This window comes from Balaenoptera musculus, chromosome 3 (genome assembly GCF_009873245.2).
Source record: "Balaenoptera musculus isolate JJ_BM4_2016_0621 chromosome 3, mBalMus1.pri.v3, whole genome shotgun sequence".
In the NCBI taxonomy this organism is placed as follows: domain Eukaryota; kingdom Metazoa; phylum Chordata; class Mammalia; order Artiodactyla; family Balaenopteridae; genus Balaenoptera; species Balaenoptera musculus.
In genome coordinates this window covers 124,481,022-124,499,292 of record NC_045787.1, presented here as the reverse complement: position 1 = coordinate 124,499,292, position 18,271 = coordinate 124,481,022, and the positions used below count along the sequence as shown (strand labels likewise).

General features: G+C 39.5%; 1 protein-coding gene across 7 annotated transcripts in view; it reads right to left on the bottom strand.

Moving 5' to 3' along the window:
- The window catches only part of ABLIM3 (actin binding LIM protein family member 3), a 146,738-nt gene that overhangs the window by 88,271 nt on the left and 40,196 nt on the right, over positions 1-18,271 (bottom strand). For all 7 annotated transcript variants that reach the window (XM_036848833.1, XM_036848835.1, XM_036848836.1 and 4 more), the window contains exon 3: positions 16,822-16,959. In XM_036848833.1, coding sequence (XP_036704728.1) covers positions 16,822-16,959 — 138 coding nt within the window. The remainder of the gene's footprint in view (positions 1-16,821; positions 16,960-18,271) is intronic.

Below are 18,271 nucleotides of genomic sequence, written 5' to 3'. Positions count from 1 at the left end.
TAACAAAGAACTTTGTTATTTCTCTATTGCCTTTCCTTATGGTCAGGTTCATATCAAACAACCTGTGCACTGAGCACCTGCTTCATGGGTGGTCAAATCCTGCATAGATGTGGTGTTCATTCACTTTCTCCCTTCCCATCGCACAGGGTAACAGAATGCAAAGAAAACCAAAAAAGCTGTACACACTATAAAAAGTTAAAAAAAAAAACGATACAAGTGAACTTATTTATAAAACAGAAACAGACTCACAGACTTCAAAAACAAATTTATGGTTATCAAAGGGGAAACGTGGGGGGGGGGGGATAAATTAGGAGCTTGGGATTAACATACACACACTACTATATATAAAATAGATAACCAACAAGGACCTACTGTATAGCACAGGGAACTCTACTCAACATTCTGCAATAACCTATATGGCAAAAGAATCTGAAAAAGAATGGATATATGTATATGTATAACTGAATCACTTTACTGTGCACCTGAAACTAACACAATATTGTAAATCAACTATACTCCAATATAAAATAAAAACTTAAATTAAAAAAATGTTTATGTTGTTTCTTTTTCACATCTGCTGTGTTATTTGTTAAAATGTGTGGTTTTTTGCTCATTTTCTTCTGGCTTGTCTTACTTGTTTAAACATATTGAATGTAGTTATTATATAATGTCAGAAAATTCCAGTCTATTAAGTCTTTGAGGTTCCCTGTCTACTTTCCATCGTTTCTGCTGGCTCTCCCCCATTATGATTTGTACATTTTTGACTGTGAGTTATTCGTTTTGCTAATAATTTTATCTGTAGTAATTCTTTGAGGTCAGGAATAAAGCTGAGTTCCTCTAAAGAGGATTATCCTTTGCTTCTGACATTTGCCAAGTGTGGGACCACTTTCTTTTAAATTGTTTCACTTTTTTTTTTTAATGCCAAATATATAGCATGAAAATAGAATGTGAATCCATATACAGGGTGGATTATGGGTAGACATTTTGATACAAGTTTTATTCTCTTCTACCCAGTGCCCAAGTTGGTACAGGCAAGTTTCAGTGCTGTTTCCTTCTCCAGTTTACTTCTCATCCATCTATACACTGAGAAGAAGTTTTTGTAGGGGGAAACCTCGGCTTACTCAGAGGTCTACAGTTAGAATCCTACTTTGATCAGGCTGTAGGCTTTGACTCCTGTTCTCCATGATCCATATAGCTATCAAGGTAAAAGCTCAAGGTCTTCAAGGTTTAGCATAAACCATGAAGATTAAATCTGGCATTTGCACTCACACCCAGATATCTGCTTTTATTTTTATTTTTTACCTCTACAGATTCCTTCCTTTCATGTCAGTACAGCAGTCCACTTTAAAAGGGTTGTAAAAGAAATTCATAGAGATTTTAGATTTTTCAAATGAGAAGGCTATTTAGGGTAACTAATCCCTATACTGGTTACTGCTGGAAACAAAAATACACTCTAAGCAAGTTGACATTGAAAATATTCAGAAAAATAATAGTCTCTTTTGTTTTCAAAATCTCCATTAAAAGAATTTCTATGACCTCCCTATGGTAGACTGTCAAAATGGCCAAATTCTTCCCTTCTCTGTATTCACACCATTGAAATCTGATTCTGTAGGCCCTCACACAAAAGGCAAAGTTTGTTTCTCCATGATCTTGAATCTGGGTTGGGCATTTGACTTGTTTTGGCCAATGGGACATTAGCAAGTATAGCATAAGCTGAGGCTTGAAAAGATCTTGTTTAGTGAAGTCTGCTCTCTTGTTGAATTTGGAACTCTGAGACCACCATGGAAACGAGTCCAAGCCAGCCTGCTGGAGGATGAGAAGCCAAATGGAGGTACTCAGGTCAACCTGCCAACCACTGCCAGCAGACCCACCATAACATCATGATGAGGCGAGGAGAGATAAGCAGAGCCAGGTCAGATTGGAAGAAGTGCCCAGCCAACCCAGAGAATTAAGAGCTAAATAAAAGATTGTTTTAAACTATTAAATTTTGGCTTAAGGCAAAACATAACAAATACAACCTCTTAAGAATATAACTGTAGAGTCATGGCTCAAATCTCCTTATAACAATTTTATTCTCATTACTCTTTGCCCTGTTTCAATTTCTGGGGATGTAAAAATGGTCACCCGCCAAGATACTCTTGCAGGTCAACTTGCACTAAAGGGGTATGCCAATCCTCAATATAAAATACAAACCACATGAAGTTTTGCCAAGATGGCAGAGTAGAAGGATATGAACTCACCTTCTCTCACAAAAACAACAAAACCATAACTAACTGCTGAACAACTATCAACAACAACAACAAAAACACTGAAACCTACCAAAAAAGATATTGTACATCCAAAGACAAAGAAGGAGCCACTTTGAGACGGTAGGAGGGGTGCAATTGCAATAAAATCAAATCCCATACCTGCTGGGTGGGTGACCCACAAGCTGGAATATAATTATATCAAAGAGGTTCTCCCACAGGAGAGAAAGTTCTGAGCCTCACATCAGGCTCCCCAGCCTGGGGGGTCTGGCATCAGGAGGAGGAGCCCTCAGAGCATCTGGCTTTGAAGACCAGTGGAGTTTGATCGCAGGAATTCCACAGGACTGGGGGAAACAGAAAACTCCACTCTTGGAGGGTGCACACAAGGGCTCATGCACACCAGAACCCAGGGGAAAAAGCAGTGACCTCATAGGATCCTGGGTCAAAACTACTTGCCAGGATTGGAGGGTCTCCTGTGGAGGCAGGGGGGTGGCTGTGGCTCACTGCAGGGACAAAGACACTGGTGGCAGTAGTTCTGGGGAGTACTCATTGGCGTGAGCCCTCCCAGAGGCCACCATTTTCTCACTAAGACCTGGCCCCACCCAACAGCCTTTAGGCTCCAGTGCTGGGACACCTCAGGCTAAACAACAAACAGGGCTGGAAAACAGCCCCACCCATCAGCAGACAGGCTGCCTAAAGTCTTCCTGAGCCCACAGCTTCCCGCTAATCACACCTCTTGACACGGCCCTGCCAACCAGAGGGACAAGACACAGCTCCACCCACCAGTGGGCAGGCACCAGTCCCTCCCACCAGGAAGCCTGCACAAGCCTCTTGGACCAGCCTCATCCACCAGGGGGAAGACAGCAGAAGCAAGAAGAATTATAATCCTGCAGCCTGCGGAACAGAAACCACAATCACAGAAAGCAAGACAAAATGAGTTGACACAGAAATATGTCCCAGATGAAAGAACAAGATGAAATCACAGAAGAACAACTAAATGAAGTGGAGATAGGCAATATACCCGAAAAAGAATTCAGAGTAATGATGGTAAAGATGATCCAAGATCTTGGAAAAAGAATGGAGGCACAGACTGAGAAGATACAAGAAATGTTTAACAAAGAGCTAGAAGATCTAAAGAACAAACAGAGATGAACAATTCAATAACTGAAATGAAAAATACACTAGAAGGAATCAACAGCAGAATAAATGAGGCAGAATGAATAAGTGAGCTGAAAGACAGCACGGTGGAAATCACTGCCATAGGAAAGCAAAAAGAATGAAAAGAAATGAGGACAGTCTAAGAGACCTCTGGGACAACATTAAACACACCAACATTTGCATTATAGGGGTCCCAGAAGGAGGAGGAGAGAGAGAGAGAGAAAGGACCTGAGAAAATATTTGAAGAGATAACAGCCAAAAACTTCCCTAGCATGGGAAAGGAAACAGTCTTCCAAGTCCAGGAAGTGCAGAGACTCCCAGGCAGGATAATCCAAGGAGGAACACACCAAGACACATAGTAATCAAACTGACAAAAAATAAAGACAGAAAGAAAATATTAAAAGCCACAAGGGAAAAGCAACAAATAACATACAAGGGAATATCCATAAGGTTATCAGCTGATTTTTCAGCAGAAACTCTGCAGGTCAGAGGGAGTGGCATGATATACTTAAAATGATGAAAGGGAAAAACCTATAACCAAAAATACTCTTCCCAGCAAGGCTCTTGTTCAGCTTTGACAGAGAAATCAAAAGCTTTACAGACAAGCAAAAGCTAAAAGAATTCAGCACCACCAGACCAGCTTTACAACAAATGGTAAAGGAATTTCTCTACGTGGAAAAGAAAAGGCCACACATAGAAATAAGAAAATTATGAATGGAAAAGCTCACTGGTAAAGGCAAACATATAGTAAAGGTAGGAAATCATCTACGCAAATATGATATCAAAACCGGGAACTGTGAGGAGAATACAAATGCAGGATATTGGAAATGCATTTGAAATTAAAAGACCACCAATTGAAAACAACCCTGTATATATATAGACTGCTATATCAAAACCTCATGGTAACCACAAACCGAAAACCTACAGTAAATACACACAGAAAAAGGAAAAGGAATCTAAACACAACACTAAAATTAGTCATAAAATCATAAGAGAAGAGAACAAAAGAGGAAGGGGAGAAAAAAGACCTGCAAAAACAAATCCAAAACAATTAACAAAATGGCAATAAGAACATACATATTGATAACTACCTTAAATGTAAATGGATTAAATGTTCCAACCAAAAGACACAGACTGGTGCTGAATGGATACAAAAACAAGATCCGTTTATATGCTGTCTACAGGAGACCCACTTCAGATCTAGGGACACATACAGACTGAAAGTGAGGGGGTGGAAAAAGGTATGCCATGCAATAGAAATCAAAGAAAGCTGAAGTAGCAATACTCATATCAGACAAAATAGACTGTTACAAGAGACAAAGAAGGACACTACCTAATGATCAAGGGATCAATCCAATAAGAAGATATAACAATTGTAAATATATATGTATCCAATATAGGAGCACCTCAATATATAAGGCAAATGCTAGCAGCCGTAAAAGGAGAATCGACAGTAACACGATGATAGTGGAGAATTTAACAATCCACTTACAATCAATGGACAGATATCCAGACAGAAGATCAATAAGGAAACACAGGCCTTAAATGACAATTAGCTCAGATGGAATTAACTGATATTTATAGAACATTCCATCCAAAAGCAGCAGAATACATTTTCTTCTCAAGTGCACATGGAACATTCTCCAGGATAGATTATATCCTGGGCCACAAATCAAGCCTCAGTAAATTTAAGAAAATTGAAATCATATCAAGCATCTTTTCTGACTACAAAACTATGAGACTAGAAATCAATTACAGGAAAAAATCCTGTAAAAAACACAAACACATGGAGGCTAAACAATATGTTACTAAATACTCAATGGATCACTGAAGAAATCAAAGAGGAAATCACAAAATACCTAGGAACAAATGAAACAAAAACACGATGGTCCAAAACCTACGGGATGCAGCAAAAGCAGTTCTAAGAGGGAAGTTTATAGCAATACAATCTTACCTGAGGAAACAAGAAAATCTCAAAGAAACAACCTAACCTTACACCTAAAGCAAACAGAGAAAAGAAGAACAAACAAAACCCAAGTTAGCCAAAGGAAGAAGTCATAAAGATCAGAGCAGAATAAATGAAATAGAGATGAAGAAAAACAAAATCAAGATCAATGAAGCTTAAAACTTGTTTCTTTAAAAGATAAACTAAATGGATAAACCTTTAGCCAGACTCATCAAGAAAAAAAGGAAGAGGGCTCAAATTAACAAAGTTACAAATGAAAAAGGAGACATTACAACTGATGCCACAGAAATACAAAGGATTGTAAGAGACTACTAGAAACAACCATATTCCAATAAAATGGACAACCTAGAAGAAATGGACAAATTCTTAGAAAGGTACAACCTTCCAAGACTGAACCAGGAAGAAACAGAAAATATGAACAGACCAATCACAAGTACTGAAACTGAAACAGTGATTAAAAAACTTCCAACAAACGAAAGCCCAGGACCAGATGACTTCACAGGTGCATTCATCAAACATTTAGAGAAGAGTTAACACCAATTCCTTCTGAAATTCTTACAAAAATTTGCAGAGGGAGGAAACATTCCCAAGCTTATTCTATGAGGCCACCCTGATAGCAAAATCAGAGAAGATATCACAAAAAAGAAAATTACAGGTCAATATCATGGATGAACATAGATGCAAAAATCCTCAACAAAATACTAGCAAACTGAATCAACAATACATTAAAAGCATCATACACCACTAAAAAGGATCATACACCATTAAAAAGGATCATACACCTAGATCAACTGGAATTTATTTCAGGGAAGCAAGGATTCGTCAATATTCACAAATCAATCAGTGTGATAAACCACATTAACAAACTGAAGGATAAAAACCATATAATCATCTCAATAGATGCAGGAAAAGCTTATGACAAAATTCAACACCAATTTATGATAAAACCCTCCAGAAAGTGAGCATAGAGGGAACTTACATCAACATAATAAAGGCCATATATGACAAACCCACAGCTAACATCATTCTCAATGGTGAAAAGCTGAAAGCATTCCCTGTAAAATCAGGAACAAGGCAAGGATGTCCACTCTCACCACTTTTATTCAACATAGTTTTGGAAGTCCTAGCCATGGCAATCAGAGAAGAAAAAGAAATAAAGGAATCCAAACTGGAAAAGAAGAAGTAAAACTGTCACTGTTTGCAGATGACATGATACTATACCTAGAAAACTCTAAATATGCTACCAGAAAACTACTAGAGCTCATCAATGAATTTGGTAAAGTTGTGGGATACAAAATTAATACACAGAAATCTCTTGCATTTCTATACACTAACAATGAAAGATCAGAAAGAGAAATTAAGGAAGCACTGCCATTTACCAGAGCATCAAAGACAATAAAAATACCCAGAAATAGACCTACCTTAGGAGGCAAAAGACCTGTTACTCTGAAAACTGTAAGATGCTGATGGAAGAAATTGAAGATTGACACAAACAGACAGAAAGATATACCATGTTCTTTGATTGAAAGAATCAATACTGTCAAAATGATTATACTACCCAAGGCAATCTACAGATTCAATGCACTCCCTATCAAATTACCAATGGCATTTTTCACAGAACTAGAACAAAAAATTTAAAAATTTGTGTGGAAACACGAAAGATGCAGAATAGCCTAAGCAATCCTGAGAAAGAAAAACGGAACTTGAGGAACCAGGCTCCCTGACTTCAGACTATACTGCAAAGCTAAAGTCATCAAAACGGTATGGTACTGGCACAAAAACAAAAACAATGGAACAGGATAGAAAGCTCAGAAATAAACCCATGCACTTATGGTCAATTAATCTATGGCAAAGGAAGCAAGATATACAATGGGGAAAAGACAGTCTCTTCAATAAGTGGTGCTGGAGAAACTGGACAGCTACATGTATAAGAATGAAATTAGGGACTTCCTTCGTGGTCCAGTGGGTAAGACTCTGCACTCCCAATGCAGTGGGCCCAGGTTCAATCCCTGGTCAGGGAACTAGATCCCACATGCCACAACTAAGTGTTCCCATGCCGCAACTAAAGATTCCACATGGTGCAACTAAAATATCCTGCATGCCATAACTAAAAGATCCTGCATGCTGCAACTAAGGATCCTGCATGCTGCAATGAAGGTCCCCCATGCTGCAACTAAGATCCGACACAGCCAAATAAATAAATAAATACAAAAAAAAGCTTTAAAAAAAGAATTAAATTAGAACATTCTTTAATACCATACACAAACTAAACTCAAAATGGATTAAAGACCTAAATGTGAGACCAGATACTATAAAACTCTTAGAGGAAAACATAGGCAGAAATCTTTGACACATCACAGCAATATCTTTTCTGATCCATCTCCTAGAGTAATGAAATAGAAACAAATATAAACAAATGGGACCTAATTAAACTCAAAAGCTTTTGAACAGCAAAGGAAACAATAAACAAAATGCAAAGATAACCCACAGAATGGGACAAAATATTTGCAAACAATGTGACTGACAAGGGATTAATCTCCAAAATATACAAACGTTTCATGCAGTTCAGTATCAAAAGAACAAACAATCCAATCAAAAAATGGGCAGAAGACCTAAATAGACATTTCTCCAAAGAAGACATACAGATGGTCAACATGAAAAGATGCTCAACATTGCTAATTATTAGAGAAATGCAAATCAAAACTGTAAAGAGGTGTCACCTCACACCAGTCAGAATGGCCATCATCAAAAAGTCTACAAACAATAAATGCTGGAGAGGGTGTGGAGAAAAGGAAACCCTTGTACACTGTTGGTGGGAATGTAAATTGGTAAAACCACTATGGAGAACAGTATGGAGGTTCCTTAAAAAACTAATAATAGAGCTACCAAATTATCCAGCAATCCCACTTCTGGGCATATATTTGGAGAAACCCATGGTTCAAAAGGATACATGCACCCCAATGTTCACTGCAGTGCTGTTTACAATAGGCAAGATGAAGCAACCTAAATGTCCATCAATAGACAAATGGATAAAGAAGATGTGGTACATATATACAATCGAATATTACTCTGCCATTAAAAAAGCATGAAATAATGCCATTTGCAGCAACACAGATGGACAGAGAAAGACAAATATCACATGATATAGCTTACATGCGAAATTTTAAAAAATGATACAAATGAAATTATTTACAAAACAGAAACAGACTCACAGCCTTAGAAAACAAACTTATGGTTACCAAAGGGGAAAGGTTGGGAGGGCGTGATAAATTGGGAGTTTGTGATTGACATATATACACACCACTATATTTAAAATAGATAACCAACAAGGATCCACTGTAAAGCATAGGGAACTTCAGTCAGTATTCTGTAATGGGGGCGGAGTCAAGATGATGGTGTGGGAAGACGGGGAGTTTGCATCTCTCCACAACTAGGGTGACTTCTGGATGCTGGTGGGGGACCTTGATACCCAAGGAGATGGGAGGAATTCCCAAGCAAACCGGTAGGACGTGGGGGGACTGAGAGGAGAGGAGAAGCAGAGGCCGGACAGAACCAGTGCCCCTGAGGGGTGGCTGAGATGGGGGAGGGGTTCCCACGCCTGGAGGGACCCACAGGGGCTCAGATAAGGGGGGAATGTGCCCAGCGTTTCCCCTGCCCAATGGGCGGGGGAAGTCTGCCCAGCTCTTGGGCCTGGTCCATCACCCACAGAGGCCCCCTCTGGGCCGCGTTGGTCCTGGGAGCGTAGGACGGAGGCCAGGGGAGAACAGGAGAGGCAGGCAGGAGGGGCCTTCCAGGACCGGGAGGGCGAGGAGAGGAGCAGAGGGCATTTGCCCCGCCCACTCAGGCCCAGGAAGCCTGCTGGGCTCCCAGGTGGGGTCCCCCGCCCTCTGAGACCAGAGGCACAAGGCACGCCTGGGCCTCTTCTGTTCCGTTCAGCCTAAGCCCCACACCCCCACACCCCCCAGGGCCTTTTCCAGCCCTGTGGGTCCTAAGCATAGGCCCCACCCACAGCCCAAACCCCACCCCTGCTTAGGTCCCACCCTCCACAGCCAAGGCCTTTTCCCCCATTTTTTTTTCTTTTTCTTTTTCTTTTCCTTCCTCCTCTTTTTTACTATTGTCATACTGTTGTACCTTCTGGTTATTGATTCATCTATATTTTTATTTTTATATTCTTTCTAACATACCTGTTAGTTTCCTAGTCTAATTTTATTTTTTACTTTGTTATTGTCCTTTTTTTTTTTTTTGCCACCCCACACGGCTTGCTGGATCTTGGTTCACTAGCCGGGGGTCAGGCTGAAGCTCCTGCAGTGGGAGCTCCAAGTCCAAACCACTGGACTAACAGACAACCTCAGACCCCAGGGAATATTCATCAGAGTGAGGTCTCATGGAGGTCCTCATCTCAGCACCAAGACTCAGCTCTACCAAACAGCCTACAAACTTCAGTGTTGGAAGCCTCAGGCCAAACAACCAGTAAGACAGGAATACAATCTCACTCATAAAAAAAAAAAAGAGAGAGATGGCAAAAAAATATGTCACAGATGAAGGAGCAAGGTAAAAACCTATAAGACCAAATAAATGAAGAGGAAATAGGCAATGTACCTGAAAAAGAATTCACAGTAATGATAGTAAATATGATCTAGAATCTCAGAAATAGAATGGAGGCACGGATTGAGAAAATACAAGAAATGTTTATCAAAGATCTAGAAGAACTAAAGAACAAACAAACGGAGATGAACAACACAATAACTGAAACGAAAAATACACTAGAAGGAATCAATAAAAGAACAACTGAGGCAGAAGAACGAATAAATGAGCTGGAAGACAAAATGGTGGAAATAACTGCCAAGGAGCAGAATAAAGAAAAAAAGAATGAAAAGAATTGAAGACAATCTCAGAGACCTCTGGGACAATACTAAACGCACCAACATTCGAATTACGGGGGTCCCAGGAGAAGAAGAGAAAAGAAAGGGTCTGAGAAAATATTTGAAGAGATTATAGTGGAAAACTTCCCTAACATGAGAAAGGAAATAGTCACACAAGTCCAGGAAGCACAGAGAGTCCCATACAGATAAACCCTAGGAGAAACAAACCAAGTCACGTATTGATCAAACTAACAAAAATTAAATTCAAAGAAAAAATATTAAAAGCAGCAAGGGAAAAACAAAAAATAACATACAAAGGAATCCCCATAAGGTTATCAGCTGATTCTTCAGTAGAAACTCTGCAGTCCAGAAGGGAGTGGCAGGATATACTTAAAGTGATGAAAGAGAAAAACCTACAACCAAGATTACTCTACCCAGCAAGGATCTCATTCAGACTTGATGGAGAAATCAAAAGCTTTTCAGACAAGCAAAAGCTAAGAGAATTCAGCACCACCAAACCAGCTTTACAACAAATGCTAAAGAAAATTCTTCAGGCAGGAAACACAAGAGAAGAAAAAGACCCACAAAAACAAACCCAAAACAATTAAGAAAATACATATCGATAATAACCTTGAATGAAAATGGATTAAATGCCCCAACCAAAAGACACAGACTGGCTGAATGGATACAAAAACAAGACCCATATATATATATATGCTGTCTACAAGAGACCCACTTCAGACCTAGGGACACCTACAGACTGAAACTGAAGGGATGGAAAAAGATACTCCATGCAAATGGAAATCAAAAGAAAGCTGGAGTAGCAATACTCATATCAGATAAAATAGACTTTAAAATAAAGACTGTTACAAGAGATAAGGAGGGACACTACATAATGATCAAGGGATCAATCCAAGAAGAAGATGTAACAACTATAAATGTTTATGCACCCAACATAGGAGCACCTCAATACATAAGGCAAATGCTAACAACCATGAAAGGAGAAATCGACAGTAACACAATAATAGTAGGGGATTTAACACCCCACTTACACCAATGGACAGATCATCCAAACAGAAAATAAATAAGGAAACACAAGCTTTAATTGACACAACAGACCAGATAGATTTAATTGATATTTATAGAACATCCACCCGAAAGTGGCAGAATTACATTTTCTTCCAGGTGCACACAGAAACATTCTCCAGGATAGATGACATCTGGGTCACAAATCAAGCCTTGGAAAATTTAAGAAAATTGAAATCGTATCAAGCATCTTTTCTGACCACAATGCTAAGATACTGGAAATTAATTACAGGAAAAAGACTGTAAAAAACACAAATACATGGTGGCTAAACAGTGCACTACTAAATAACCAAGAGATCACTGAAGAACTCAAAGAAGAAATAAAAAAATACCTAGAAACAAATGACAATGAAAACACAATGACCCAAAACCTATGGGACACAGCAAAAGCAGTTCCAAGAGGGAAGTTTGTAGCAATTCAATCTAGAAACAAGGAAAAGCTCAAACAAACAATCTAACCCTACATCTAAAGCAACTAGAGAAAGAAGAATGAAGAAAACCCAAAGTCAGTAGAAGGAAAGAAATCATAAAGATCAGAGCAGAAATAAATGAAATAGAAATGAAGAAAACAATAGCAAAGATCAGTAAAACTAAAAGCTGGTTCTTTGAGAAGATAAACAAAATTGATAAACCGTTAGCCAGCTTCATCAAGAAAAAAAGGGAGGGCTTCCCTGGTGGCGCTGTGGTTGAGAATCTGCCTGCCAATGCAGGGGACACGGGTTCGAGCCCTGGTCTGGGAAGATCCCACATGCCGTGGAGCGGCTGGGCCCGTGAGCCACGATTGCTGAGCCTGTGCCTCTGGAGCCTGTGCTCCGCAACAAGAGAGGCCGCGATAGTGAGAGGCCCGCGCAGCGCGATGAAGAGTGGCCCCCACTTGCCGCAACTAGAGAAAGCCCTCGCACAGAAACGAAGACCCAACACAGCCATAAATAAATAAATTAATTAAAAAAAAAAAAAAGAAAAAAGGGAGAGGATGCAAATCAATAAAATTAGAAATGAAAAAGGTGAAAGCACAACTGACATTGCAGAAATACAAAGGATTATAAGAGACTACTACAAACAACTATATGCCAATAAAATGGACAACCACGAAGAAATGGACAATTCTTGGAAAGGTACAATTTTCCAAGACTGAACCTGGAAGAATTAGAAAATATAAACAGACCTATCCCAAGTAATGAAATTGAAACTGTAATTAAGAATCTTCCAAAAAACAGAAGTCCAGGACCAGATGGCTTCACAGGTGAATTCTATCAAACATTTATGGAAGATCTGACACCAATTCTTCTCAAACTCTTCCAAAAAACTGCAGAGGGAGAAACACTACCAAATTCATTCTACAAAGCCACCATCACCCTGATACCAAAACCAGACAAAGATATCACAAAAAAAGAAAATTATGGACCAATATCACTGATGAACGTTGATGCAAAAATCCTCAAAAAATACTAGCAAACAGAAACCAACAACATATTAAAAGGATCATACAATATGATCAAGTGGGATTTATCCCAGGGATGCAAGGATTCTTCAACATATGCAAATCAATCAATGTGATACATCATATTAACAAATTAAGGAATAAAAACCATATGATCATCTCAATAGATGCAGAAAAAGCTTTTGACAAAATTCAACACCCATTTATGATAAAAAAAAACTCTCTAGAAAATGGGCATAGACGGAACCTACCGCAACATAATAAAGACCATATATGACAAACCCACAGCAAACATCATACTCAGTGATGAAAAACTGAAAGCATTTCCACTAAGATCAGGAACAAGGCAAGGATGTCCACTCTCACCACTCTTATTCAACATAGTTTTGGAAGCCCTAGCCACAGCAATCAGAGAAGAAAAAGAAATAAAAGGAATACAAATTGGAAAGGAAGAAGTAAAACTGTCACTGTTTGCAGATGACATGATACTATACATAGAAAATCCTAAAGATGCCACCAGAAAACTACTAGAACTAATCAGTGAATTTGGTAAGGTTGCAGGACACAAAATTAGTGCACAGAAATCTCTGGCATTCCTATACACTAACAATGAAAAATCAGGAAGAGAAATTAAGGAAACAATCCCACTTACCATCGCAACAAAAGGAATAAAATAACTAGGAATAAACCTACCTAAGGAGGCGAAAGATTTGTACTCAGAAAACTATAAAACACTGATGAAAGAAATCAAAGATGACATAAACAGATGTAGAAATATACCACGTTCTTGGATTGGAAGAATCAACACTATGAAAATGACTATACTGCCCAAAGCAATCTACAGATTCAGTGCAATCCCTATCCAACTACCCATGGCATTCTTCACAGAATTAGAACAAAAAATGTTACAATTCGTATGGAAACACAAAAGACCCCGAATAGCTGAAGCAATCTTGAGAAAGAAAAATGGAGCTGGAGGAATCAGGCTCCCCGACTTCAAACTATACCACAAAGCTATAGTCATCAAGACAGTATGGTACTGGCACAAAAATAGAAATACAGATCAATGGAACAGGATAGAAAGCCCAGAGATAAACCCACGCACATATAGTCACCCAGTCTACAAAAAAGGAGGCAAGAACATACAGTGGAGAAAAGACAGCCTCTTCAATAAGTGGTGCTGGGAAAACTGGACAGCTACATGTAGAAGAATGAAATTAGAACACTATCTAACACCATACACAAAAATAAACTCCAAATGGATTAAAGACCTAAATGTAAGACTAGATACTATAAAACTCTTAGAGGAAAACATAAGAAAAACACTCTTTGACATAAACCACAGCAAGATCTTTTTTGACCCACCTCCTAGAATAATGAAAATAAAAAACAAAAATAAACAAATGGGACCTAATGAAACTTAAAAGCTTTTGCACAGCAAAGGAAACCATAAACAAGATGAAAAAACAACCCTCAGAATGGGAGAAAATATTTGCACATGAAACAACTGACAAAGGATTAATCTCCAAAATATACAAACAGCTCATGGAACTCAATATCAAAAAAACAAACAATGCAATCCAAAAATGGGCAGAAGACCTAAATAGACATTTCTCCAAAGAAGACATACAGATGGCCAAGAGGCACATGAAAAGATGCTCAACATCACTAATTATTAGAGAAATGGAAATCAAAGCTACAATGAGGTATCAACTGACACCAGTCAGAATGGCCATTATCAAAAAATCTAGAAACAATAAATGCTGGAAAGGGTGTGGAGAAAAGGGAACCCTCTTGCACTGTTGGTGGGAATGTAAATTGATACAGCCACTATGGAGAACAGTATGGAGGTTCCTTAAAAAACTAAAAATAGAACTACCACATGACCCAGCAATCCCACTATTGGGCATACACCCTGAGAAAACCATAATTCAAAAAGAGACATGTACCACAATGTTCATTGCAGCACTATTTACAATAGCCAAGACATGGAAGCAACCTAAATGTCCATCGACAGATGAATGGATAAAGAAGATGTGGCACATAAATACAATGGAATATTATTCAGTCATAAAAAGAAATGAAATTGAGTTATTTGTAGTGAGGTGGATGGACCTAGAGTCTGTCATATAGAGTGAAGTAAGTCAGAAAGAGAAAAACAAATACCATATGGTAACACATATATATGGAATCAAAAAAAAAATGGTTCTGAAGAACCTAGGGGCAGGACAGGAATAAAGATGCAGATGTAGAGAATGGACTTGAGGACACAGGGAGGGGGAAGGGTAAGCTGGGACGAAGTGAGAGAGTGACATGGACATATATACACTACCAAACGTAAAATAGATAGCTAGTGGGAAGCAGCCGCATAGCACAGGGAGATCAGCTCGGTGCTTTGCGACGACCTAGAGGGGTGGGATAGGGAGGGTGGGAGGGAGGCTCAAGAGGGCGGGGATATGGGAATATATGTATGCATATGGCTGATTCACTTTGTTGTACAAGAGAAACTAACACAGTACTGTGAAGCAATTATACTCCAATAAAGATGTATTAAAAAAGTATATTCTGTAATAACCTAAATGAAAGAATTTGAAAAAGAATAGATATATGTATATGTAGAACTGAATCACTTTGCTGTCCACCTTTGCTGTAACACAACATTGTAAATCAACTATACTCCAATATAAAATAAAAATTTTTTAAATAAAATGAAATAAAAACCACACAATTAAAATATACCCCATATAAGTTTCTATAAATAAATTAGGGAATATGAATATGAGATTTATTTGCTCAGTGAAGAGTCCAGTTAGATCCTGGGGAAAGAAATTTGCAACTTTAATGACGGCAGAGGAAGTCAATTTCAGATACATGAGGCTGAGGTTTAGTAGCAGATACTAAAATGAACAGATCTGGGGATTTCAGTTGACCTTAAATTCAATATACATCAGTGGTGTGAAGTGGCTTCTCGGGAAGTTCATTCAATATCAGTCACATTAAAGAAATGTAGACCTTGCTGTATTTGGCAGACCTTGAGAAGTATGGTCTGTTTTGGGTAGTAGTTTTAGGAATGATAGTGACAAACCAGAAAGGATCAAGGAAGAAGACTTCAGGATGATTATACAAGTTGGAATCATTTCAGATGAGGCCCAGTTTAAGGACCTGCAATATAACTGTGTATGTGGGGCAGACCTGGCTACAAGTATGTGAAAGGCAGCCACCGGCAAAAGCAACCACAAAGAGCTCATCAAACCCCATGAGGACAAATCTAAAACCAACAAGTGTAAGTTAAAGGTTTGAGGTCAAACATTTTCTAAACTCACAGAGCAATCCAACATCAGAATGGCTTCTCTGTGGAACAGGAAGCCTGGAAGAAAAGTTCAAGAAGTGGAGGCTGGAGTGGCATTAGACAGGGACACTGGGGAGGGAGTGTTGTCCTGTTTGGGCCAGAGGGCTCTCCGGGCTCCTTCAGCCGAGTCCCTCCTTACCTGCTGCTAGTGAGCCTTCTTCCTTTGGGAATGCTTAGCTGGGTTGAGCTAAGGTTTTATAAATTAGCCATGGGTAAGCTGTCAAAATTAGAGGTAACGCAGCGTCCGCCTGCTCCCAAATTACAAACCTTACTGAAGTCAAGACGTACCTTCTCCCTTGTTAAACCTAACCTCTGAGGATTGTCACACTCATGTCAGAGCCATGCCAAATTTTAGCCGTGACAGCTTGCTCTTTCATTGGCTCTCAAATTGATTTATAGGCACAAGCCAGTAGTCTTCTCAGATGTGTAAGATAAGCTTGCAGGATTGCCTTTTTCCTTCCGGGTCAGTGCTTCCACTCTGGGGTCACCAGGCTCCCTTTCTCCCCCATATCCCACCGCTTCCCTCACTCTACCCTCCCTCTTCACGCCATGCTGCTGAAGGCAGAACTCTCATTACTGGCTCAAGGAAGGTCATTTTAGGCCTTTGTAGGTATCTCAATTGCCTGTGTCTGTTCTGCCTGCCCCATGGCATGTCCTGGGGTGACAGCATGGCGAGGAATCTGAGAAGGGTGTTGGGAGATTGGGCCTCCTACCTTGACAGGTGAAGCATCTGATGTGGAAATGGTTATTGTGGACGCGAACCACCTCCCCTTTGCAGGTGTCTCCACATCGATAGCACTGGATGACATTGGAGCTGCCCCGGGGATTGTAAGGATTCTGCTGATAAGGAACTGTAAAGAGAAACAAAGAGATCACCATCCAGAAGGTCCTTATTCTTTAAAAAGTCTGCCACAAGACATGATTATAATCTTAACTGGCAGAAAAAGCAGAAAGGGTGAAAATGATTAGCAAAATACCTTCAATACATCATCAGGCTGAGTATGCCAAGCTAAGACATCTTTAGAAGGTGAGTGGCATTAAGATATGAGTCCATAAATCTCCTTAAGTAGGCAGAGACTTATGAGCGAGCATAACCTTTTCTTGCAATAATGGAGGCCAAATTCACGAATGAAGAAAAATAAAAGAGGAAGTTGAGTATTTCAAGGTAAATGATCCAGAAATACTATTTCTTGGGAGATCTCTGGATCAATACCAGGCCCCAAACAAAGGGAATTTAGGTCTTGCCATTGACTCCAGGGTCTCAAGGAAATGGGTGGCTGACTCAGCCTCCAAATGGCCCTTTTTATTGAGCAAGATACAGCCCCTCTCTGCACCTCAGTTTACACATCTATAAAATGAGGATGGACAGTGGTAGCTGACTTTCTATAAAGGCATGAAGGGAGGCACTCTAGCTGGAAGGAAGTTGATGAGGCGACTCACCTTACAACTGCCTTTGAACAGCACTTCCCATAACATTGAGAAAATGTCACATGTGTATAGTTAAGAAGAAAGAGCTGGTGGAGACTATGAAGGGGCTGAAGTCACTGGGATTGCAGTGCTATGGTCAGCATTTGATGATGCTGTAGACCTATACTTGCCTTTTGAGGCTACTGATCTCTTGCTTAGATTTTCTCATGGCTACTTTTCTAGATTTCCTTTCCCTGAAATATACTTTGCTTGACCATTCTATAATCTGGTCATCTAGCATTTAATAATAGTAGGCACCTGCCTAGAACATAAAATTTCAGGGTTGGAAGGGATATTAATAGCTGTCTGGTCCAACCTCATTATATATAAACTGTTGAGATAACTTTGCCAGTGAGGAACCCAATCTTCTCTCTTGGAAGAAGTTGCTAGGGGCCCCAGGGAGAGAACCACTCAACTCCTCAATTTTTACTCAAGGCTGTAGCAATAGTCCACAAACTTCTGCTCATACCCTATTAGGATAAGGCTCACTTTTGTCCTAACTATAAGGATGACCACTTGATTGGAGGGGAATTGGTGTCTAGCATTTAGACATGTAGACTTACTGGCTAAACTCTGAATAAGCATAATATAAGTTAACCTGGACTCACAGAAACCTTGAACTGCCAAGGAACCTAGAGGTCACCTAGTTCAAGGGTTCTTGACCTAGTGTGGTAGTTGTTGTGTCTGTTCACTGAA